A 26092-nucleotide genomic window follows, 5' to 3' on the forward strand; every position below is an offset into this window, starting at 1 on the left:
GTATTAATTTATACATATTCCGATAACGTGGCAATGAATTGTGCCTGATTGCAATGCGCACGCGATTGCCATTCAAAATCGGAGTTAAATATTAATTCGAAACATATGGTTTTGGTGGTGCATATTTGGGCGCGCGATTGCAAGTCGGAAGCGCCGGCGGCAATAGTTTCCGGCAATAGTTGCACGCTTACGGCGGTGAGGAGCGCATCACGCGTGATTAGATACGTAAACATTCGGAATTTTGTTTGACGTGCGCATAATTGCGCGATACGTTGGCGTTAATTGGATTAATTTGATCAAGGACAGCGTTCAAAGGGGTTTTGTGAATGAATACTTCAGCAAATAGTTAGTTTTAGTGTTCATTTTGGTAAATTGCATGAGTAGTAACAAAATTAGAAAGTTATGGTTTATATTTTTTGAATAATTTTTGTTTTTAAAATAATTTTAAGATTAGTAAATGAAAATTTTAATTATTTTGATTTTTTTTTCTATTATTTTCCAAATTGAAATAAAACAAAGCTAAAAATAACTAATTTTTAAGTTAATAGTTATATTTTTGGATTATTAAATGGTTGATAACAAAACCAGAAAGTGTTGATAAATATTTTAGAATTATTCATTAAAGATTTCAATTTGTTTGCTTTATTTTTCTGCAAATTTTATTTCATTTAATTTGCAAAAATAACGTGTTTTTCAAAAATTAAAACACAGTTTAATTGTTTTACTGATAAATTATTTTTAAATTTGTCATTTGTAATTTTCAAGTATTGTTCAACGATGTTTTATATTTCATGATTAAATAATGAGTTTAAATTTACGAATTCACTAGATTGTATTACTTGTTGTATAGTGGATGCGCCGGGCAATGCATTTAATTACTGATACGTAACTAAAATTACAGGTTTTACATTTTACATTTATTATTAAAATGATCACTGATGCACGTATTCATATGCGGCATATTTTAATAACACATCAATTGTTTTATTTTCATTCGTAATTTTGGCTCATTGTTTATTAATATAATAAACTAAAAACATAAATATTTATATAATTGAACTTTGATTATGATAATAATTACATCTATCTTCTATAATATAAAAATGAATCGTAAATTCTGTTGGTAAGCGCATAACTCAAGAACGCCTAGACCAATTTGGCCAATTCTTTTTATAAAATGTTCGTTAATGTCCAAGCATGGTTTTTACGAGAAAAGTTTGAATAATTGCCAGAAAAACCCTAAAGACAGTCCTTTTCTATTGGATAAAAGTTAGCAATGAAATTCAATCATAGTTATAATTAAATAGCTGAATCCGAGATGGCGTGCTGAAGTGCATTATTAGCAATTCTTTATATAATTTGTTTAAAATAAAATTGCGAATCTTTTCGATTGAACTGACACATACTATGTCTAAAACAAGGGGTAAAACTCAATTACTTATATCAATTTTCTATTTCTGTAGCTAGAATTTTTATTTTCTCCTACAAGTACGAAATTTGAACCAAACAGAGTGCTAGTTTTCAGTTTTGATAAATGTCAACTTGTTTAAAAATGCACGAGTATGCTCGTTTGTTCTTTGAGTCGTTTGCGTACATTTTAATAATCTCCCGAGCGAGTAGACGCTCAACGATGCAGCGAAATATGAGTAAGTTTAAAATTGAATTTGTGCTCTTCGGCGACTGCGCCGCTCGTGCATGCGCACGGGCTTAAACAATATTTAATATCCACATTTATAACATCGGCTTTATTGCCTTTAGTGCCCACACACTGTTTTATGAAAGCCGACTGGTAACGAAATCTACTGTGGGCTCAAGCATGAGGTCAGCTTAGGTTAATATCACCTTGGATGATAATTAAATCAGAAATGTATGAATTTTAATCATGAAGCGGTCTTATATAATATTTAATTTTAATCTCGATGATTTATGCCTCGCACTAGGTATATATTAATTTTATTGAATTATGAAAAGCGTATCGTTACTGTAATTTGAAATTTTAATTTAGTTTTAATCTTGTGAGGGGGAAACCTGTTTGATGTTTGATTTCGGTTTTAAGGTCAGAGATCATGTGAAATGCAGGAATAAACTTTTAACCTTTGCGTTAGTAATTGTTTTGTAAAATGACAAGTAAAACAGCATTTTATTGTACAGGCAGCAAAGGAAAACCGACAAGACGTGCACGTGTATACATTAATTTAAAATTTTGTACTTCCGGAAGAGTGCAGAAAGGGTCGCATTATTATCAAATTGTCTTTTAGAGCTTTTTACACGTCAATGTAATTTTTGCGGCAACAAATATTTATTTCTTGCTTCTTCCTTGCTTTTCAATAAAATTCGTAATTTTTACAAAACAAATAAGAAATTCTAATAATGCATCTAGCGCCATCTAGAATTCAATTATTTAACTATAAAGATGATTGAATCTCTATACGGATTTTTATACTTTATTTAACAACTTTTAAGTAATAATTTTTGACATTTTAATACTTATTCTGCTATTCGGGGTGGAGATGAATCTAAAAAATCATGAATCATCAAAATCCGTCCTGCCGTTCTTGAGTTATAAAAGTTGTAACTAACTTGACCTTTTATAAAGCAAGTGCACTCTTGAGTTCAAATTTTAGTTTTAAAATTTTTGTATTCTCCAAATGTTTGACACTTTAGTGTAAACAAACACACACAACTGTCCTTATCAACCATTTTAGCTACAGCTATCAACTGATTATTAGAGATTAACCTTTGATAAAGTAATTACATTTAAATTTAATGATATTATTTCCAATTTCACTACAAGATAATTACATCGCGAGGATAATGCTATTTTAACCTTTCACATATAACAACATACAATATTTATATTTATTTATAAGCTCATTTACTTGCATACATTGACAAAAATAGATCCTGATTCTGATTACGGTTTTAACATTTCCATTTATATTTTTACACTCATATCAATACGAGGCGACACATCCGATCCGGAAAACTATACAACTTGTCACTCGGTGTCAAGTGTAACATGAAATAGTGTAGTGGTGCACACTGGCTTCCCTCGGCTGTATAAATATTTATTACAACTTTCCGGCCGCGGCGCCCAGCTTTGCCGCGAATGATCAATGCGGTAAGTTTCGGCCCGGAGAATAAAGCCGCCGCCGGCATGCGCCGATACCACAAAGCTTTGAGATCAGGTGATATTAACGAAGAATCCGCCGCTGCCGCCCGCGTAATAGAAACCTTGGGGAAAAGTTAATGCTCGGCGCATAATTGGAGTGAAATAAAAATAATACAAAGCATCAGACTGAAGAAATAAAAAAAACATAATAAAAATAAAAACACAAATGTCTGCGAATATTTGCTGGCTAAGAGTTGATATGATAATGCATATGTGGATAAGAGAATCATATACGAGATAACGTATTTCGGCGATTTATTGTGCTCCCTAGCGCTTGAAATAGGTTATGGCAGACTGCCCAGAATACGCAAGTTGATTGATGCTCGTAAATGATGTTTTGAAACGCTAGGACGATTAAAATGAAAGGGGTTGTATTAGCTACAGTAAGAACTACATATAATCTACATTTAATTATTTATTATTTATACTTAGAAAAAAATGTTGTTCAGTTGCTTGCGTATGAGAAAACTTTGACCACCTTGACCGCATGTTACTAATTCATCTATCATAAACCAAACCCCTCTAAGAAATAATAATAACTTCAAGATGTCCTTGCACGTCAAGAACACATCCAGAGGCCTAAAGCCCTCGGTCATACTCGAAAACTTTCGGGAGCAATTCTCGGCCAGTGGGCAAACTTTACACCCTTTTGCGGAAGTTGAAATGTCAAAAGCGGATTTGTGGCAGAAACTCGTGGTTTGCGGACGAACTTCTTCAACATTTTTCAAATTTATACTATAAAGTACCAAAAGAAGAAGAAGAAAAAGAAAAATTCCAAAGTATGTGAATTTCATGAATTTATGTTTTGAGATAGATTGTATTGCGACTTTAGTGTAAAGTGCCTTCGCCCCTCGTTGGACATTGGACGAGTGAACATAAAGACGGAACATTTGTTGCTTTATGTTGATGCGCGCGTAAAACCGGCGATAAAAAGGGGCGCGATGGTTCATTTAGGCGATGACGTATGTATTTTTTGAACCAATTTAAAAATACGAATGGAATAAAATTTATTTATACGAATAAATACGAAACATTTTTTGGGGAATACGCTCAAAAACATGAATAATGCATGTGCGGATTTTTTCCTACTTACATTAACTTAATTACATTTTAAGCGATTTTTAAGTGGCCATATACCGCAACGGTCCATGTATCATCCAGTTTGCACACGTTGTATAATTTCAATTAAAGTACTTCTCGATCTCGTCGCCACAATCACTTTGCTCTCAATCCGAACACTCGAAAGTTAGTTTTGCAAACAAACTCAACTCGAAGTCGTCCTTCAGGTTCTTCTTCAGTGAGTGTCACTCACTCAAACTTTTAGTTTAAAAAAATAAATCACGCCACTTTCAATAATTAATTAGTAATTTTTAGTAAATGTCAGCTTTTCGAAATAATATTAATATTATTTTTGATGATAAGATGTGTTTTGGGGTTGGTCGCGCAGCGATTTGTTTGTAAACGTGCGAATGCCGAAACGCGTCTGATTCGGTCGGCGGGCGACCGCCGTCGTGTACGTGCGCCGACTGAATACGCGTTACAATGCCGCCACCGCCGCCGTTGACGCTGGCCCATGTCTCACGGATGTGTTCGGGTGGCGGGCGCGTGCGAAAACTCGTGCGCGCCGCCGCTTCACAATCCGTTCCCCTCATCTGTGGCATAAAAATAATAAAAATACAAAACGGACAACAGTAGAGGTATAAAAGATAAGAAACAAAATGTATTCTGTTGTATTGTATTTTATTGTATTTATTAAGGGTTGAATGAGTTTGTGGAGATTTAAACTTAAGCTTAAATTTGGTAAAAAGTTTAAATTTACATTTTTAATTATAAACTTGAGTATAAAGTGAAAAAAAAAGCACATCGGCGGAATTTATAAACGTGAGAGTTTGTAATCCTGAAAATTAATATGCCGACATGGATGTGGTGAGCGGGGTGCAGGTTTCCGCTGGCGATGGCTAAACTTCTACTTGTTGCGGTATTGTTTTTACTAGATAATTGTTTGCGAATTTTCTATCTTATAAGCTAATGGAATACATACATAATTTAAAAATATGTATGCTTGGTTGCCTAACTAATAACTAAATATTTTATTTATGTTAATATGGTTTGCTTAAAACTAGTTTTTGTTTGAATTTTACGGTAATACGGTAACATATTGACTGTTCAGTTATTTTTGGTTAAAATATTAACTTTTTATGATAAAATTGATGTTTTTTGCTTGTATTTGTATAAAAATTGTTTTTTTTACAAGTGGCGTAGCAGTTTTTGTTGGTTAGTAGTGTTGGTTGCCTATAGTAAATCGCTTTTGTTGTATTTTTGTGATCAAAACAAGTTTTAGCCTGATTTTTGCTTAAGTTTGGTTTGGCAGAATAATAATTATTTAAATAATAGTCTATGAAATAACAATTCACTAAACAAATATTTTTAACGTGAGGTTAGAAAAACATTTCCACTTCTTTTTTCACTTTTTGCGCCGTATCTCCGAATTCGCATGCTGGAATAGAATTTATTCACTGACGTCACTCCTCTATCGCACTTTCCACTCGCCTGTGCGGCGGCGCACACCCTGTGACGTCATTTCGCTGAAAGTTCGGACGTCCCTCGAGGCGAGCCGTCTCCGACACCACCAGCGCACGGCAATCGTTCGCGCACTCACCGCCCCACATTCAAGCGCTCAAGCCGCTTTTGCTCTTTGCGCGCCCTATGCCACCCACATTCACACCCCGAGTTGCCATCGCGACCAAAAGCAATTCTATTACATCTGGACGGCGTGACATAGGTGAGAGAAGAGCATCCGGCGGCATCCGACTAATGGCCGAATTTATAAAAGCATCTTCGTTACATGCAGGTAACAATTTATCGGGTTAATCGTTAATGGCGTTAATAATAGCAGCGTTCAATTATTAACCACACAAAAACATTCATTTTCTTGTATTTATTATGCGCGTAATGTGTCTGCGCTGTAATGAGACAACTTTGGCGAGCGTCCTAATGGACCATGATTATATTAACGGCGACATTATGAAATCTGATGATTTATTTTTATTAACTAAATAAATACTTAATCTTAGTTAATCATAATACCAGACGAGTTGGTAATATCAGATTTAATGTATGCAACCAAATATACACCGAGTAGTTTTATGTTGTGGTTGGTATCATTAAACTATCAACGCTACACCTGAAGTTGAGTGGGTTGCGCCCGGGTCCCAGGTGTGATTTCGGCGCGATTTATTCCCCCGGGGCCAGGATCCCGCATAAACTGCAACCCGACACACTCGACAAATTACGAATTGCGAGAAGTGCAAACTAAAGTCGCCGAGTGTCTGGCGTTGAGAAGCTGTTGTTGGGTTAAAATATTTACGCCCCGACACGTGGCGCACGCCGTGCACCATTGACACTATTAGCAACTTTGCCCCGCGGGAAATCCTCGCCAGATTAAAATTAACGAACGCGTCTCCGGCACGTCTTTACGTCTTCTCATTCTGATAACAGATAACTGTTTCTATTTGCACTCCACTCATCTAACTTTGCACTTAATCGCAGTCTTCGCACTTCCGCAATTTCGTCATTTCAACTTTCTGTCTGTTTGTCTGTGGTTTTGCTTTGGAGTGTGATGTGATCTATTTTTGATATAAAAATGAATCGCAAAATTTGTTGGAAAGCGCATAACTCGACAACGCTTAGACCAATTTGCCCAATTTTCTCTTTAAAATGTTTGTTAAAGTCCAAGGATTGTTTTTACGGCGAGAAAAATTCGAATAATTGCCGGGAAAACCCTAAAGGCAGCCTTTTTCTATAAGATAAAAGTTGGCATTGAGATTCAATCATAGTTATAGTTAAATTATTGAATCCGAGATGGCGCGCTGAAGTGCATTATTAGCAATTCTTTAAATAATTAATTTCTTTAAAATAAAATTGCGAATCTTATTGACAGAATTGACACATACTATGTCTACAACAAGAGAGTAAAAACGTATTACATTTTTATGCGACACTACCGGGACAAAGTCGCTGGCAAAAGTTAGTTTTTATTAAAATTGAAAAGTTTACTTCAATCCAATTATAATAAGTAATAGCTCCGAGTAGTGCGTTTATACTCGACTGCATTTTCTCAATGTCAGTGTCGATGTCGATGTCACCAGCGTCGTTATTGTTCGTGATAGTTGACATTCGGGACATTCGTCTTGAGCCCATCTTTGCAGTTTGATTAGCATCGCTCGATGGCGAGTAGTGCGTCGGCTGTTTGTTAGAGAAGTCATTTGCGAGTCAAATTTAACGACACTTGAAACTATCGATCTCTTGTGGTCGACGATGCCAGCATCACAACATCAAATGTACATGCAATGCACCGGCACTAATTACGAACAGAACATATAAGTTCTGCCTCGGAAGCAATCAAATCACTAGATAGGGAATCATTCAATTTAATTATAAGCAACTTGTGCTCATCGAATATATTTAATTATATATGGATGAAATTCGATTTCGCAAACATATTTATTTCTGTATTTTGTTGTCATCGCGTTGCGAGTTCGGCGGAAAGGTTAAATGTCATTTTGCTCGCGCCCCAAACCGCCAAAACCTCAAACTTTCCACCTCGAATGATGCATCTGAAATTTCACTCCGGCGTAATTTAATTTCCACTCCGGAGCACGCTGGTTGCGACTGCGAAATTGGTAATGTTATATGTCGTCCCAATTGATGTACGAGACTCTTGTACCGTCAGCCAACTGACTCCTTCGCATCCGCACGCGCAGCAATATGCATCAAGACAATTTGCCGATTTCCTTTACCAACACTCACTTATGTCATATTAGGAGGCAGATTAAATGCATGATATATTTATGTAAGAGTACTTACATAATAAAAGTGGATGTATCAATGTCTTAAAGCAGATTATTTTATTTTATTTTTTGTTTATTGTGTTTTGAGAGGGGAGGCGAAAAAAAGTCAAAAACAAGTGAATAGGTGTACTCTTTTTACACAGACAGACTAGACCATTAACAAGCAAAGCGTTTGAGATCCTATAGGATCCAGTTGACACGAGAACAATGCACCGGCCCCGATTGAGTTCCTGCGCTCCAGGGTGAAAGTTCAAAGAGCGCGCAGTGCTCCCGAGCTCAAATAATACAAAATCAATCAGGATGTCTCCGATGGCGTCAATGCTGATGCCAGGGATCCTTTACGTAAATATTTAGCAGACTATGCTTATAGTGTGTGGAGCGCGCAGTGTCACACAGTTTAATTAATCAAAGACTTTGATTGAATATTCTCAAGTTGGAATGGGTAATATTTTTGATATTTATGCTACTTATAGAGTTTTAAAGAATTTTATTTCGGAATTTGAAGAATACCAAAGTAGTTTTGTTGTTATAATGCAATTTGAAGAATTTAGTTCAATATTTCTGAATAATCTTATAATTTTGGCGATAATTCAATCTTTATAATATAAAAACAAATCGCAAAATCTGTTGGTATGCGCAAAACTCAACAACGCCTTGACGAATTTGGCCAATTCTTTTTTTTTAATGCTTGTTTAAGTCCAAGGATAGTTTTTACGGCGAGAAAAATTCGAATAATTGCCGGGAAAACCCTAAAGACAGGCCTTTTCTATAGGATAAAAGTTAGCATTGAGATTCAATCATAGTTATAGTTTAATAGTTGAATCCGAGATGGCACGCTGAAGTGCAGTATTAGAAATTCTTTATATAATTAATTTCTTTAAAATAAAATTGCAAATCTTATTGATAGAGATAGATTGATATAGAATTGACACATACAATGTCTAGAGCAAGAGAATAAAAACGAATTACATTTTTATTAAACACTACCTGGACAAAGTCGCCGGCAAAAGCTACTTTTTATATAAAAATTGCTTTGTGTTTTGAAAAATATTTGGTCAGGTTAATAGCTTTTAGCGTTTATCAAAATTTTCGATTGAAATCTGAAACAAAATTACATTAAAATATTTCTATTTTCTATTTTCAGAGAATATGTTGGTAATTTCATAGTTTTAATTTCAATTCAAAATTTCAAAACTCGGCAATTTAAATCAACATAAACCAACATTCAAACCTTTGATTACATTGAAAACTTTAATTTTAATTGTGGAAATTTAGCAATTTTGCAATTATTTTCCTCTGGAAGCCAAAAACTGTTGAGAGCGTATTTGATTTTTTTTCTGCCAACAAAACATGACCTGGCACAGGTTTCTCTTCATCTAAATAAATTACTTTAATGTAGAAACATTCGATGCCCAATCGAGTTGAAATTGCAATGAATCATACAATTTGCTTTCGCCAGTAGGCGCTTTCCAATCTCCTACTATAATAAATCACCTTTACATTACGAAGATTAAAAATCTGCATTTTTTGCGCAGCGATCCTTCTTCTCGTTCACTTAATGATACTTCCAATAGAATACCAATCCAATACAACCCTTTATAACTTTGTTTTTCCACCTGGAAAAGAAAATTAAATTTATTTATTTAATAAAAAATATATTCTTAATACTTAAGTGTATTTATTATGTCTAAGATTGTAGAATGTGTTGTTTTGACTAGTTCGTTAAAAAGTCAATCATTCTATAAATACTCGCACAACTCGACTGAAAACAAAATCGAACGCTTCGGAAAATCTCGAACGTGTATTTAATTGCTTCTGTCCGTTTCGTAGATGTATGCGCTGCCGCAACTTACGAGTCGATCAAATCAGTCGGTTAGTATCATTGTCAAAACGATCTCGTAGCAGTGCATTTAAGCTTCTTTCATGTCGGACCGCGGCGCTGGCACATGTGTATCCGTCGTTCAATTGAAACTTAATTGAATTTTTGCCTCCATCGATCCCCGCAATCGGCGGCGTGCGCTCTTTCAAAACCGCCCGAAATGTGTTTGCCTAACCCTCAATCCGAGGCGTTAACATTCTTTGCGCTTTTAACTCAATTTCGGGAAATAGCTTAAATTTTCAATTATAGAATTTATATTTATAGAGTGAATATGTATTTAGTTTTCCTTTCGCAACACCCAGTATGTGTTGATACCATCAAGTAGGTTTATAATTTTATTTAAAAAGAACTTATAATATTATAATTGCTAATAAACACTTTAGCGCCATCTAGGATTCAATTATTTGACTATAACTACGAAAGAATCCCTATACCAACTTTCATCCCTTATTTAACACCCTGTAAGTAATAATTTTTAATATTTCATTAATTATTCTTCTATTCTGGACGATACTGAAACCAAAAAATCATTGATCATTAAAATCTGTCCAGCCGTTCTTGAGTTATAAACGCTGTAACTAACCAGATTTTGTTTTATACATAGATTGTTTGCTTTATGTCAAAGTAAAGCCGTAAAAGTAATTTTCTGTAACCGCAAATTTAATTGTAAAACATTAGTGTTTTTTCCACCGCTGTAAAAATCAGTTCAATATAATCAGCGCCGACGTGCTTCACTTAAATTGTCAGAACGGATAATAAAGATAAAAAATAATAACGACGCGAAAACACAAGGACGCCATAAACCACCGGCGTCGCCACATCTCGTCGCCCTCTCTCTGCGTTTCTCATGTTTCTCCCCCGCCATTATTCACACGTTTGCCTTTGTTGTACCTTTTTTTTTGCACCACGTAAAATATTTCGTTCGTCCATCACCATTTGCCGCTCTTATCCGTCTCGCCAAGAGCAAACGCCTTCGATTAATACGCTCTTTATCAACCGAAAGTCAATTGTCTATGCTTTTAACTATGAGTATGTGTTTTGATGTCGTTTCGATTCAATTGGAGACGCAAGCCAAGATGGCGGCGGCGTGAAGTGTCGCGCGAGAAACTTTTCAATCTGTGCGCGACTCGTGGATGTTTTTTTAGCGCGCGACGTGTTAGCCGGGCTTAAGAAGACAGAAGAAAAGTAATTTCCTATACGCACGTAACTTGAGCAACTCCGTCAATGGCATTAACTCGGCTCGGCTCTCGGTGCGAGCGCTAACCACGAAGGCGAAGCGAACGAAAACTTAGGCACAGTGTCTCTTTGTGCTCTTCGCTGTCGTTTTGTCGACTTGTTGAAGTTTGCATTTAATACGCTGCGGTACGCTGTGTTGCGTTTAACTAGCTGAAATTACAATTTGAATTTGCCAGGTGGAATTTGAAGTTTCATTGTGAATTAGAAATTGCTTCGGCTTCATTGTGTGTGCTTTGTAACGCGTTTCTCTGGCTTTGACAATTTCTCCTAGGAGAATATAGTAGGAGAAGCAGTTAGCGATTACATACGAGTTGCGAGGACAATTTCGATTCCAAAATTAATGAAGCAATACGAGAAGAACGATGATTAGACGGCTCGGCGGTGTTGCACAATGGGTTTCCGGCTTCCATTGCGACCGCAGCAATTGCATTTTAATGAAAACGATTTTTTTTCGTTTTGGGGAAAATAATAAATGTCACGAAGGAAAATAAATGATGATGAGTTTAAAACAATAAAAAAATGAAAGATGTAAAAGTAAACACGTCCTAATGAGCATTCTTTGAGGCGCAGTTTTTATATAACAAGCTTCCAGGATGCACGATTGGCACGCGAACAAAGCTGAACTGTCTGGAAAATGCGCGGCGAAGAGAAAATGCAGCCGGGAAGACAGAGAAAATGGGCGGGGCAACAGCGTCGCATGTCTACTGAGGCATAAAGCAGAGATAAATCTATACATAGAACACCCTTTAGATCAATAAAGATTCTCTTTGCCAAAGTAATTCCTGTGAGGTAAAGTTGGTTACAACTAAGACTAAAATTCACTTTAATACAACACATTTTGGAATCACAAAAAAAATGACAAAGAAGTTGAACCGATTTGATAAATTTTTGTTTTGAAATATTTGCGGAAGTCTAAGAAAAGTACAAAAGATGAGAAAACATGGAAAAATTAGAAGGAAAATCATAAAAATAAGATTTTTTCTCACACAAACTTATCTTGGCTGTCGGTTACGTTCAGAAATTGATTTTGCGACAAAATTTATTACGAGAAATTTAAAATTCATTTTTTTTTTGCTCTCAGGCTACTTTTTAATGCAAAATATGAGTTTTTCTACTTTCACCTTAAAAATGTCAGTTTTTTCACTAAATGTACTTTAGTCACGGGCTTTAATCACGGGGTGAAGCATGCCCCCCACAATATGTTTAAATTAAAATTGACAATCTTCCGGGAGCTGTGGCACATAATATTTCCTAGATCCAAGAAAGTAATTAGTTTTGCATATAATTTAAGAATCTGTTTGAAATTAAATTATAATCTAGCCGGAAAATTGCATGTCTACCATTACTTTTGCCACGCGCAAAAATAACCTGACATTGAAATGCATTTTCCTGATTTGTCTGAGCTCTTGCACCGCTGCCATTTGTGGCTGAATGAAGCCGTCCCACAACTCGGCGGCCGCAGCCGCTACCACCGCCGGCGGCGCGCACACGTGGCTGACATTATACAATCGGATGCACTTTCAAGGAAAATTAATAGAGCGCACTAATATTCGAAGCAGGCACGCTACGTTGACTCACTTGGCGGTTATGGTCGGTCGTAAACTCTCATAAACACCACGCAGACACGCGATGCAGACGTATGATAATAAAGGATCTTGTTATGCCGTTATGTTTACTACATATGAAATGTCCTTTACCTTTAACGCCAGTATAATTTATCGCAACGAGTGAAAAATCACCACTAAATTGTTTGCGCGTATTTTAAGGTTTGTGTCGATTTAGTTAAGCGAGCGAAAATCGTCGCCTTTGTAAGAATTACGAATGCCCATGGGAGGACTTAAAGGAAGCATTCAATGGCGTGAAATGTTGCGTCAATAAGAGACTGATTTCGGGGGACAATGGTTTACACTTCATTAAACTTTTCCGAACCTTTATTTGGTCACTTTTCGGCCAAATTTAGTAAAATCAATTTTCATGCGATATTTTTCTGTTTGGATGCATTAAAAGAGGAAAAATATAAAGTTTGTAGTTTCTGGACGCAGGGGAGCAGATGTGTTGTGTATCTGGAAGAGCTACAAGTTACAAGTCACGCAGCGCACCTTATTTATTATTATTATTTGCCGAGAGGTCGACCCTAGTTGATTTCGCCCGAGTCCCTACGGACACTGAAGTCCATACGCACGACCGAACAGCGCAAAATTCAGCCTCGAAACTAAAACCGATCCAACGCGAAATATCACATCTCTCTCAACGCACTGGGCTAGTTATCACAAGAGACAAATTCATGGAACTACGGATCGGGGAACATTGCGCCGCAGGCACGTTTCGTTTTTTTACAAGCCAGCAACAGTTTCTTTGGATTGAAAATCTGTACATCCAACATCTCGCCGTCCCAAAAGTCTTAGTACAAATCATGACTGCGTTTTTTTCGGCTCTATTTCAGCCAGGGTTAGGAAATGCGAACGACAATAATAAGAAACAGAAATTTCCTCTCCTAAACAAAACGCGCGCGCGAGATGAAAAGCAAGACGCGCCGGCGACGCCGAGCGCAAAATGGAAATCTAGATGAAATGAAGACGAAGGGTATATATTGTTGTACAAGGCCGTTTGCATCGTTTTTCATTCTTCAGACACGGACCATTGTGCTCGAGCTACGGCGCTACGGCGCGGTTACAATGCGCCGGAATGAAACAAGTTGTTTGGGGACCGATCCCAGCAGCACAACATCAGCAATATCTGCAATAGCAGAGCAGTCGGCCGGCGCGCGTGGTGAGCATGTTTCAGATAAATATGTTGCAAATTCTTCCGAGGGTACAATGTCACTGTTCAGTGGGTTATTGTAATGGCGTCAGTTGATATGACAGACAGAAAGATAACCTCAAATGTGATAAATAACCTCAAAAACTTAAAAAATATCAAAAATGTTTTTTTGTTATAAAACAGCCTATATTAATTATGTCTGGAAGTCTGGAAGGAATAATAACTAAGGTTAGGATTAAAATTCGTGTGCATCAAGAGCAAATTCAATTAACCAGCTATTTTCTTCCACGGCTTTGTATTCTACGCTTAATTATAATTGCAGTCATTATTATTTCATCAGTAAATTATTATTTGTGGTTAATATGACGAAAATGACGCAGCACCTTCCAGAGTACTTGCTAATCCCTCGTCGAAAGATAAATTATTCCCTTGGATGCTAATGTTTATCGTAACATTTTCGATTGCTGATTGCTGAACCCATGTCAAAATTCCTCTCGAACGCAAACAAACAGGAAATGGTGAATTAACACCCTTCTCCCAACGTCCGCACTCATTTGATCTTCCACTATTGATTATAGTGAGGAATTGATTGTTTGTTTGCATGGGTCTCAAATTAAACACTAACTATTGCAATTATAATCTCTAAAATGTGCTTTCTTTGTTTTAGGCGTTATTGAGTTGAGTTCTCTGGAGTAGTGACAATTCCGATGCAGGAGTATTGTTCAGAATGTCGGTGAGTAGAGTTGGCAGTTGAATAGTTGCGCATATGTGTAACGTATGTAAGTACCTGGCACGAAAATGAAGTGCAGGACAATAATCTTAACAGCACTTCAGTGAAACCAGCGACACACTAAAAGCGCAAGAGAGTGTGAACTGAAGGGCGCTGGCTTACAACCAACATATCATCTCTTGTATTTCTCTTTGCGCTGCTACGGCCGTCATGAGAACATTTCTGCAGCTAACTAGCACACTAGTCTCCACGGTTCTTTGTGTTTAATGACGCCTTTGTTCTCAAAAGTTGAGTTTTTGTTCTCAAAATGATTGGGCAAAAATATGCTGGTAATTATTTTGCTTGTATTTTTAGTTTATTATTGAAAACGTTTTTTGCGTTAATAGACGATGACAAATATGCAATTTTTTGTGATTGTCTATTACTGGCAAGTGATGTTGAAGCTGCGAAAATGTCCCACATGATGTATTAATACATTACTATAATACTATTATAGTACCTTTCAAAGGGCTTTAAACTAAAAATTATATTTCAATGTTAGATGATATGCAACCAAGTTTACACATAGGCCAAGTGTATTTGGTGATAAAAACATTTTTATTATTACTTTTGCGTGAATGAATTCTTTGTTAATAAATGATAAATAACAGAAATGCAATTAATCCACAAAACAAGTTTATCACATAAACAATTATGTACCACATCAATGTTTTGAAAAGGTGATGATTTTATTGCTCGACTCACAATTTTCAACGTTTTGATTTCGTTCCAAATTTCATGCACACCATTATTCATATTTTTATATAATTTTCAATATCGGATAACAATTATTATTTAATAGTATTAACACATACATATAATGTGACTGTAGATACTTTACATCATAACAATATAATTATTTAATCATTTCAATTTTTGTAACTGCTTCGTTTAGTGGTGTGAATTATCCTAGAGTGGGCTTAATTAACGCAACGCGGCATCGCGTCCGAAAGTGCTTATTGTCATAAATATTATTACAACAATTCAATTACACAGTTACACTTCTTACATCATATATGCATTATCTCTAAACGTTACAACTAAGAAGTGAATGCGTCCGATAATGTTTCACACGTCATTCAAATCGATTAAATTCATAAATAAAAACACGCAACATTTATAGTGTTGTCCACATATAAACAAATTTCAATACGGAACACAGATCTTATTTGTAACGTTTCCAACCGAATAAAATACATAATTTAAATTATCTTACATATTGACTGAATTTTCATAGTTTGTTTAGATTCAATACTTGACACTTACTATACTCATTTCAATTTCATGTCTGGTTACTTTTACGTTCAACCCACATCTCAAGTTGCTTACATTAACATAATTTGGAATAAACTTATGCAATAACGGCTTCGCAGCTAGAAAGCGATCTGGGTTTCGGACAAGTGTGCACTTAGGGACATTTCCAAATTGAACATTGATAGTTTAATTTGTCAGCGGGCTAGAGGGACGCGATCCCACGGTGAAATCTTTATATTGTGAAAATACACAAATCTGCAACAACATTGGAACAAAGATAAAGTAAATAAAGAGTGTTGCATTGTGTAAATTTACTTACTTTATCCTTTATCTGTTGGCAAAGTTGTAATCCAACAGTGAACAGCATTAACACCTCATTCAACCAAGGCACTGAACATTCCGCGTGCGTCATGTCAAATTTCATCTGGCCGTGATTGTTGCTCAGTTGATAAACAGCAAAGATGAGTTTGTGACTTTGCAGATAGAAGCTTATTGCCAAGTCTTCTGGTAGATTTGGTGACAATGATTTCTAACAAAAAATACATAAAAAAATTGAACATAAAGATAATATTTTTATTATGAAACTATTAAAATTACCATATTTCTGCTTTTCATTAAATCATCAATGGCTTTCTTTCTTGGCACTATTAAACTAGTCCTGCCCCTCTGTAAACTACCTAATATGTTGCCTAAAATATGTAACACTTCATCAGATGACCTGAAAACCAAGCAGAAAATAAATATCATGATTTTAAGAGCATCTCTTGATTGAAACTTACTTAAATTTGTAATGTTTGGGCACATCATCAATGTGATGAATGGCCTGCTGCAGATGATTGGCGGCATCCTGCACCTGCTGCAGTTTCCACGGATTATCCGTTTGAATCGCCGTTCGAAACGAGGTGTTCTGTTGGCGTTGCACGCGAAATGTGATGTCAGCATGTGTAATGCTATCGCCGGTTAGGGTGACTGCACATTTAAGCTGCTCAGCTGGCACTGACAATACAAACTTGTCTTGGTTTTGAGAATTATCATGTCCATATAAATACACGGGAAATCTTCTGGCACATTCCTGCAAATAATATTTATTGGTAATTTATGGTAGTATAAATTTGTATGTAAAAATGCATACCACAAGTATTTGGTGAATTTGATGAAGAGCTGTGTGTACTTCCTGATGTAGGACCCACTCAAACTCGCGTTGCTACACAGAATAATTGCAAACAATGTATTGAATAAATTGAATCAATAAACACAAACATAAATTGATTATTAGGCTACATAACCTGCTGAGGCGTTTGGTGGAACTTACAAGATTCAGCGCTTCTTCCTTCTCGCACTCGGACATTTTGCTGTGGGCGTCGATTACACGCGGATTATTGTCGTTTAACGATAATGTTTCGTTGCTTTTCGTTGATGAACAAATGCGCCCACAAATGGAAACAACTCAGCACCAGTCACGAGCCATAACAAATGAAAGACTGACTGAGACCAGCTGACTTTCAGTTGTTTCACACGTTGTGCGCTTGTGTAAGTGAAAATGTCGAATATGTACGGTTTCTTCACGCATTTAATTAAAATGTGATTTCCTATAATAAAGATAGATGTGTGCATCAATTTCATTCGGTATATAAGAGCATAACAATAATTATAGCTGCAAAACTTAGCGTATAACTTTTTTAAGTTAATTTATTTTACTATAGGCAACCCAACGTATTTTGGAAATATATGTTTGGTTCCATCAGCTGTTATTTATCAAAATTTGTAAATAGTAAACATTTAAATAAACAAAACTACTTAAAATAATGTATAGTTCAATTAATTTAAATAATATTAAGTATTTAAGCAGGGTATATTCTTCATTTATACCTAAACACAAACCAGTTGAAGATAAAGATGTACAATTGTTAAAAGATTTTATTTTTTCTTCTGTGAACTTAGTTGCTTTAACAGGAGCAGGCATTTCTACAGAATCAGGTATCTATTTTAAATCCAAATAATTTGAAGTACTCTAATTATTTAAATTTTCCAGGAATACCAGACTATAGATCAGAAGGTGTTGGTCTCTATGCTCGGACAAACCACAAACCAATTCAATACCAAGAATTTATAAAACATCCACACACTAGGCAAAGATATTGGGCTAGAAATTTTGTTGGGTGGGAACGTTTCTCTAGTGTGCAACCAAATGACACTCATAAGATTCTCCAACATCTTGAGGAGGAAGGCCCATTGAGTTGTGTAATCACTCAGAATGTTGATAATCTGCACCAGAAGGCAGGCAGTCAGAATGTAATCACTCTGCATGGGAGTGCATTTACTGTGATATGTACAAATTGCAACACTAAAGTAGATAGGTATAAAGTGCAAGAAGAATTGAAGATTGATAATCCTATGGCATTTGAGAATATTGCAACTATGATTAGACCAGATGGAGATGTTGAGATACCTTTGGTAAATATAAAATGAATAAAATAGTTTAATGCTTTGATTTAGAAACCTATAATATGGTATACTTTATGTACATTTCAATGCTATCTTTGATTTCTTGTAAATGGAACATTAATTTGATATTATTTTAGGAGTTTGTTGAAAAGTTTAAAACTCCGAAATGCAAAACATGTCATTATGATTTAAAACCAGACATTGTGTTCTTTGGTGACAATGTACCTAAAGCAATTGTGCACCAAGTTGAGCAGACAGTACATAATTGTGATTCGTTACTCGTGCTTGGGTCGAGTTTACAGGTATTTTCTAGTTATAGGATAATTTTGCAGGCCTTGGATGAATGTAAAAATATTTGTATAGTAAATATCGGTCCAACCCGGGCTGATAAATTGATAGATTTTAAAATTGCTGCCAAGTGCAGCGAAATTTTAGCAAAAGTACTACTTTAAAATGTTTGCCGAGTATATTGACTTATGTAATACGATTTTTCAGGGTTTATTTTATTAAAGTTTTTGTTGATGGGTGATAATAAAATATTAATAAAAATTCCTATTCATATTGAAACAGTAATTAATCAACAATGATTACGAACTCGCTTTCTTTAACAAACATTTTACCTGTTGTGCACAGACAGCTTTATGAAGCATCTCTTGTTGTACTTTTAAAATGATCACTAGATGTCGGTAGGATGCGCATTTTTACTAAAAGTTTTGGTGTTCGATGTGGCGTGATTTCGCACGAGTCCGCGCTATATCTCTTATCTCTGCGCACATTCTAGCAATGTAAACAAACAACATCTACGCTGTATTTACCTGTGTGCATTTGTGTATGTGTCACCTTTTTTCATCACAAACCGCATTGCATAGCACACGAACTGCAATCTTCAGTTGAGTTCGATCTGTCCTTCTCGCAAGTTGGCCTCGGCCACGTTCGGTGATTGCATTTTATTCTGTTAACAATTGAAAATATTTAATCTGTAAGAATCGTGCGTCGTGATTTATTAAGATTGTGTGTCTGTGCATGTTCGGAAATCAAAAGGAATTCTATCTGTGCGGAGTGATGAACTGTTGTTCTTCGGCTGCCGGAACCAATTCAACATCAGTTTTGCATTATTTTGCACTCAATTTTAGAACAAGTACGTAACTTCATTTATTTATGTTGATAATTGCATTACAAATGTTTTTATGGCAATGCAAGACTTATACGACGTCTAACTGGGCAAATCGACTTTACACAGTGTTGATGCAAAATGATCTTACTCTCTTTTTTTGTTTCAGCACTGGCATTTGATGTGCGGTATGCAATATGCTGGTAAGTTAATAATTTATATTTGCATGTCACTAAAATACGCACGTAGAACATCCAAATTAGAGTAGTATTCGTTTCTTTCTCTGCTGGTTATCAGTACTTGTATATAAACAACTTTTTTTGCTGCGTTCAACTCTCGCTCTTGGCGCGCGCGCTTGCAGAATTCACGACATGCATTCGAGTCGTGTTTTTAAATTAAATTCATTTCGAACTTCACGATATTTTATGTTTGTAATCAATTAATACCCAAAAATTCAAAGGTATCTTAAAAACCCTCCTTAAACTTTGTCAATATTTACGTTCGTCAGAACGTATCATGGAAATTTGCCACTATATCGTAAATTATTTAATATATTAGCGTGTTTTCTTAAATTTTATATAGCGCAAAATAGTCTTAAAAATTCTTTCAATTTTAAATAGCACTCTATTTACATTGCGACGTAAAGTAAATGCCTTAAAACTGCCCTCAAACTTATACGAGTTTTGTGAATTTTCGAAACACGCGGTGAAAATTCGGCTGTATCTCGTGAAACGTTCATGCGATTTTAGTGATTCTTTCAAATTTATATAGCGCGTGAGGTATTCTATACAGGGCCGATGAGAGGGTGAGTCAACTGGGGTAAATTCCCGGGACCCGGCTGATCGCTGTTAAATCGCAAACACAAAAGAATGAACAAAATGCACAATTAGGAGATATTCGCAATTCAAAAGGGCAAAAACAAAAATTGCTTTTAGTCACGTACTTGGTCCTTTTATCCCATGAAATTAAATTATTTAAATTCTTATCTAATGCAGAATTTTCCAATCTTTCATAACTTTCAATCCGTTGGTCGAATTCACCTTTAGTTTAAAAGATATGCACTCTTATCGTTCATTGACTCGAATATGTCAAGAACGGTGATTTTTTCTTGTTTATTTAGTTATATTGCAATTAATCGCAATTGTATAGTTGAGTACTGTATGAGGGTAGCGGTAGAAGTGACTCGTGTTTAGAGCATCGTACAAGGGCAGAAGTGACTCGTGTTCAGGGCACCGTACAAGGGCAGCGGTCGAAGGAAAATCGAACGAAAGTTGAAAATGTCTACTTTTTAGTACTTTTGAATACGATTTCAGAACCTTTACACTTCGAATTTTAATTATATTCTGGTCTTATCTTAGAGGGAATTTTCCAAAATTTTATAATCTTTGATTGGTTGGTCGCTAGCGCTTTTAATTTAAAAAATATTCGCTACCGAAAATCCTCTATATTTAAGGTCGCGTGCCATCGACTCACCGCATTGCGTATCTATTGCCTTTACCTGCCGGGTTAATGCAGCAGGTGCAGTCTTATTTTGAATTGTCGCATTGTAAATTCTATTCAAAGATGGCACTAGCATGAACTAAAAATCATAAAATAGAATTGCACTCGTTTTGAATCATATCAGCGTTTGTGTATAAACCACTTTCTTAGCGCATCCGCCGTGCGAGATGCTACGCGTAAGATTCTCGTTGCGCTGTCGCATGCAGCACATTTTAGTTTAGTTCTTATCACAGGTACCTACTGTGTCTATTGCAATTCGTGCACAAGTTCGCGTGCCGTCGACGCGCATCCGGCTTTGCGCATCTATTGCAATTCGCGCACAAGGTCGCGTGGCATCGACGCACTGGCTTTGCGCATCTATTACTTTTACCTGCCGGGTTTATGCAGCAGGCACAGAGTCTTATTGTGAACGTTGTGAACTGTCGCATCCTTGTGTGCGCAGTTTCAGCAAGCACCGAAGCGTTCCAGCGACGCGTGTCGTTCGATCGGACTTCTATTTTCTAAATTTGCATTTCGAATATGTTCGGTCATCAATCGACTTAGTTGTAACATGCATCTGCAGTGTTATGTTAGTGATTAATTCTGCGTTTATGTTCATAAAAGTTTTTTTTTGCTTGGTTTTGATGTTCATTTTTCACATTAAAAGATTGCTGCGGTTTCATTGTCGGTTACTGTGTGACTTTATCGGTCAATCGGATCCTGCCAAATTGTTTTCCGTTATTAGGAAGTTCTTTCGTGTTTGCGTAAGTAACTTTTATCTGGCTATTTCGAATGTTTGTTTTTCTCCGATGTGTGAATATAATATTATTGACGTGATAACGTCTTTAAAATCGTTTTACGGGTGACCGGTTCAGAAACATTGTGTCACGAGCGAGGTCGATCGCAGGTATACCCCCCTCTCGTTATAACGAGAGAGAGACGGACCGATCTCCCGTCTCATCTCGAGCGCTGCCAGTCATTCCGACCCCCCTCTCGTTATAACCAGAGAGAGACGGACCGATCTCCCGTCTCATCTCGAGCGCTGCCAGTAATTCCGTGCCAGTCATAGCGTTCGAGTGAGTTGACCGATCTTCCGTCTCTCTCACTCTAGCGGCATACAAACGAATGGAGATTTTCTCGTGCGGTTAAGTTTTCGTTGAATGTTTTATCGGCCGATAAAAAGTTTGTAGTGTGCGGGGAGCCTAACAGTAAAACAAAATGTGAAGTGCAAGTGAAGTGTTACAACAATTGCAACAAACAAAACTTATATCACGAATAAGACGTTATCACGTAAACATCTCGATCGTAAACCTACTTTACAAACAACTTAAATTTTTTTTATTGTATCATAGAGTATAAATTAAAGCAATATTTGCGATTTGATAAGTATTATTAAATTGCTTATGACTGGTATTTTCATGCAACATCAACTTTGTTGCATATTTGATAAAATGTGTTTTAAATTTAAACCTACCATTAGTAGATAGTCGGTTTGATGTCATGTTTTCGCGTTAAATATTGCTTGTCGGTGGTAGTGAGTGCATACCGTGTCCGTGTGCGATCACGCGATTTCGCACAAGAGATAAGATTGTTTACCTGCAGATATCACATCTTGCAGTTTATACAGTAGAATCTTGATAACTCGAATGTCAAGGGAAACCAAAAAAAATTCGAGATAGCAAGTTTTCGACTTAACAAGAATTTCGAGATATGAAGATTTAACTCATCAAATTTCGACATAAAAAGGCACAATTTCATAGAACATTTATTGCGACAAATTACATTAGGTAACATAAAATGAGAGTCAAGTACATAAATATAATGAATGAACTTACACTCTATGTTTTAAATAATTGATAAAAAAATCTGTTATCTTCGTTTGATTCAAGCCATTTACAGATTTTTTATCAATTATTTTTTCTAGTTCATATAGTGAACCGAATATACGATACTCGATATCATTACATCTTTCAATGTAAGTTCGTAGTGTATCAATTGCTGTATTGTACTCATGTTGTTGCTTGTTAACAGCCAAACAAATATGTACTGACTGAGCCAAGTAACCAAAAGTGACCAAAAATGAAGAAACATAACATCTGTGTTTCTTAGAAATTAGAAAGTTTATTGAATGAATTCATTCCTTGCACGTGTGCAAAACAAAAACAATAGATAAGAGGCCCCGAGCCCCGAACATTCCTTTTTGATTTTATTGCCACGAGTTTTAAGCTACGGGAATCCCGAGTTTTGAGCTCCGGGAATCTCGAGTAAGAAATCATAAAATTTTATGAACTTCAACTTACTGAGGTAGTATTTGCAGTTCGAGTTACTGAGTATTAAAATGTACGAGTAATGCCTCACAGGGAAATAACTTATTGTTCGAGTTACTGAGTCTAAAAAATTCGAGTTACTGCGTCGTTCGGGGTTCAGCGGAAGCGAATAGCATATCTTTTCGAGTTACTGAGGATTACGACTTAACAAGGTTCGAGTTCAAGGTTCTACTGTAGTTTATTATAAAATCCTCAAGAATGCAAAACATTTTTATTATCAGCAGATCACTTAAGCAGATATCACTTAAATATTTAATGTAAAATCTGGCACTCTGTCCGCAGAAGAAATCAGAATTACACAAATCGAATTTTAATTTTTCATTACTTTTTATTAATCTAAATTTTGAAACTACTGTATCATTCATAGATTTGTATTGTTTATTTTTATATTTTTCGGCAAGCGTGAGCATTCGACACGAGAATTGTGTTTGTTTTGAACACAATTTACACTTTTTTATCGCATTGTTGCATCATATTTTAGTTTTGATTGCAGCTAATAAGTAACTTTCACGTAAACAGCATAGATGTTTATTTTTCTCTGCTGTTTGAATATAATATTACATGAATATAATGTTTTCTTTTCTTATTTATAGTATTTGCCGTGCCTTAGAGTCCGATGTGATCTGCATTGGTAAGTTTATGATTCAATTATATTATTATATTGCATATACGCAATAGTACTCGATGCGCTGGGAATTGTAATGTGTTAATATTATAACACGCGAACGCGGTCTTAAACTAAGTTCGGATTAATTTTCCCAGATGCGGAATTAAATTTAATTCTTTATTTCCCTGTATCGAAATTTATTGCGAGAAAATTCCGTAACGCGAGTTATAAAAATAGTTGTGTGTATACGCATATACGCAATAGTACTCGTTGCGCTAGGAATTGTAATGTGTTAATATTATAACACGCGAACGCGGTCTCAAACTAAGTTCGGATTAATTTTCCCAGATGCGGAATTTAATTCTTTATTTCCCTGTATTGAAATTTATTGCGAGAAAATTCCGTAACGCGAGTTATAATGATAGTTGTGTGTATACGCATATACGCAATAGTACTCGTTGCGCTAGGAATTGTAATGTGTTAATATTATAACACGCGAACGCGGTCTCAAACTAAGTTCGGATTAATTTTCCCAGATGCGGAATTTAATTCTTTATTTCCCTGTATTGAAATTTATTGCGAGAAAATTCCGTAACGCGAGTTATAAAAATAGTTGTGTGTATACGCATATACGCAATAGTACTCGTTGCGCTAGGAATTGTAATGTGTTAATATTATAACACGCGAACGCGGTCTTAAACTAAGTTCGGATTAAGTTTCCCAGATGCGGAATTTAATTCTTTATTTCCCTGTATTGAAATTTATTGCGAGAAAATTCCGTAACGCGAGTTATAATGATAGTTGTGTGTATACGCATATACGCAATAGTACTTGTAGTTTCGTTAGTATAACGCGCGAACCGAATGCTGAAATTAACAACTGATGTAATGAATTATTATATTTTATTTTATTTTAGTGCACTTCAGAAATGTGCTATTTCAATTCTACACGCATATCGGGGTTTGTGTATAAACAAGTTTTTATATCGCTATAAACGTGCGCAATGCTGCCTCTCATGCTACGAACGTTCGACCGCTTCAATCTGTTCTTACCTGCACGCGGCTCGGCATCATTCTTTCATTCATTCCGATTACATTACATTTTATTATTGATTGAAAATGAGCATTACTAACGGCACCTAATGACAACAGACATGTAGATTGTTTTGTGTAATTAACTACTGTCCTTGGCAGGATATGCCGGGAATATTGTGTGTTAAAATAGTACAGGTTCATTATCCCTCAAAACAAATTTAAATAAGTGTGCATCATAGTGCGAGTTCTCACACACGTGTTGTTTTTTTGTTTCAGTACTTTCTATGATTACCTGATGCACTGGTAAGTTTGTAAACGTTATTACATTATACTTTCATATTTATCTAAAATTGCATGTAACGTGAATACCGTAACAACACAAAATTGATGCGTGCCGTCGGATGCGACTTGGATCTACCCGCAGAGTATGGTCATGTCAATCATCGGTTTAATAACGTGAAATTTTCCTTGCTTGCATTTTTATTTTTATTTCATAAATCTGCCGGCTCTTTAACGTATTTTCGTAGTTTGGCAATTAATTATTGAGAGTAATAATATATTTCTAAAATATTTGTAATATATTTGTAAAATGTAGCAATTTTCTTTCTTGTATCACCCTATGTTCTACTTTACCTTGCGTTCTAGTGTAAAACTGACCTAATTTGTCGTTTCTGGGTCGTTTTCTACTTAAACTTTGTATTTTATTTTTAAATTTAGGAATTTCCTGTTTGTATCACCCTGTATGTTTGTTTTTCTTGATTTCCTATTATAAGTTTTCTAAATTTGTATTCCCGACTATTTTCTTTTTTGTACACTTGATTTTCTTTTTGTGATGTAGTAATTTCCTATTTGTAGCACCCTGTATATTTGTTTTTCTTGTTGTCCGTGAAAATTTAACTTTAGTTGTTGTTTTAGGTTTTTCTTCTTTGCACTTTGAATTTTCTATTTGTAACACCCTGTATATTTGTTCCCATTTTCACTCACGCAGAAAATGGTCTATTTCTTCATTTCTTTATCCCGGTAGTACTTTGCGAAGTGTAACTTGCTTGCTTGTGCACGGCTATGCAGGTCGTAAGACCTGTTTCAATATGGCGACATGTACGAGTATTTTGTTGACTTGTAAAATATAAACTTGTATTCTATTGTTAATAAAGAAATAGTAAAATATA

The 26092-nt window shown here is 35.7% G+C and overlaps 3 protein-coding genes and 1 long non-coding RNA gene across 8 annotated transcripts in view; 2 read left to right on the forward strand and 2 right to left on the reverse strand.

Moving 5' to 3' along the window:
• The window catches only part of LOC135803979 (5-hydroxytryptamine receptor-like), a 44494-nt gene extending 39806 nt beyond the window's left edge, over positions 1-4688 (reverse strand). The window contains exon 1 of the mRNA XM_065317735.1: positions 4266-4688. The gene's annotated coding sequence lies outside the window, so the exon portion shown is untranslated. The remainder of the gene's footprint in view (positions 1-4265) is intronic.
• The window catches only part of LOC135803985 (uncharacterized), a 131322-nt gene extending 105230 nt beyond the window's left edge, over positions 1-26092 (forward strand). For 3 of the 5 annotated variants that reach the window (XR_010550943.1, XR_010550944.1, XR_010550942.1), the window contains 2 exons: positions 23876-23913; positions 25200-26092. This is a non-coding gene — a long non-coding RNA (uncharacterized lncRNA). Of the gene's footprint in view, positions 1-19146; positions 19504-19645; positions 19680-21379; positions 21720-23875; positions 23914-25199 lie in introns of those variants that run through there. The other 2 variants (XR_010550946.1, XR_010550945.1) reach the window with 2 other exon arrangements.
• LOC135803984 (protein rogdi-like) lies at positions 15335-17436 on the reverse strand. Its single transcript, XM_065317739.1, has 6 exons — positions 17233-17436; positions 17053-17124; positions 16700-16992; positions 16518-16638; positions 16240-16449; positions 15335-16175 (listed from the first exon to the last, which is right to left on the reverse strand). The coding sequence occupies exons 1-6, from the start codon at positions 17266-17268 to the stop codon at positions 16107-16109; spliced, it is 801 nt and encodes a 266-aa protein (XP_065173811.1). The 5' UTR covers positions 17269-17436; the 3' UTR covers positions 15335-16106.
• LOC135803983 (NAD-dependent protein deacylase Sirt4-like) lies at positions 17630-18932 on the forward strand. Its single transcript, XM_065317738.1, has 3 exons — positions 17630-17897; positions 17953-18374; positions 18503-18932. Exons 1-3 carry the CDS (start codon positions 17726-17728, stop codon positions 18815-18817), a joined length of 909 nt encoding a protein of 302 aa, XP_065173810.1. The 5' UTR covers positions 17630-17725; the 3' UTR covers positions 18818-18932.

This window comes from Atheta coriaria, unplaced genomic scaffold (genome assembly GCF_025399875.1).
Source record: "Atheta coriaria isolate IRGN ID8LTWV9N9 unplaced genomic scaffold, Caltech_Dcor_3.1 hic_scaffold_3_pilon, whole genome shotgun sequence".
In the NCBI taxonomy this organism is placed as follows: Eukaryota; Metazoa; Arthropoda; class Insecta; order Coleoptera; family Staphylinidae; genus Dalotia; species Dalotia coriaria.

Coding starts and splice junctions, on each gene's coding strand:
- LOC135803984 (XM_065317739.1), bottom strand. CDS start 17,268: ATGTCCGAGTGCGAGAAGGAAGAAGCGCTGAATCTT. Junction 16,639..16,699: donor CCCAAACATTACAAATTTAA/GTAAGTTTCAAT, acceptor CTTGGTTTTCAG/GTCATCTGATGAAGTGTTAC. Junction 16,176..16,239: donor GCCAACAGATAAAGGATAAA/GTAAGTAAATTT, acceptor ATGTTGTTGCAG/ATTTGTGTATTTTCACAATA.
- LOC135803983 (XM_065317738.1), top strand. CDS start 17,726: ATGTATAGTTCAATTAATTTAAATAATATTAAGTATTTAAGCAGGGTA. Junction 17,898..17,952: donor AGGCATTTCTACAGAATCAG/GTATCTATTTTA, acceptor TAAATTTTCCAG/GAATACCAGACTATAGATCA. Junction 18,375..18,502: donor GAGATGTTGAGATACCTTTG/GTAAATATAAAA, acceptor ATATTATTTTAG/GAGTTTGTTGAAAAGTTTAA.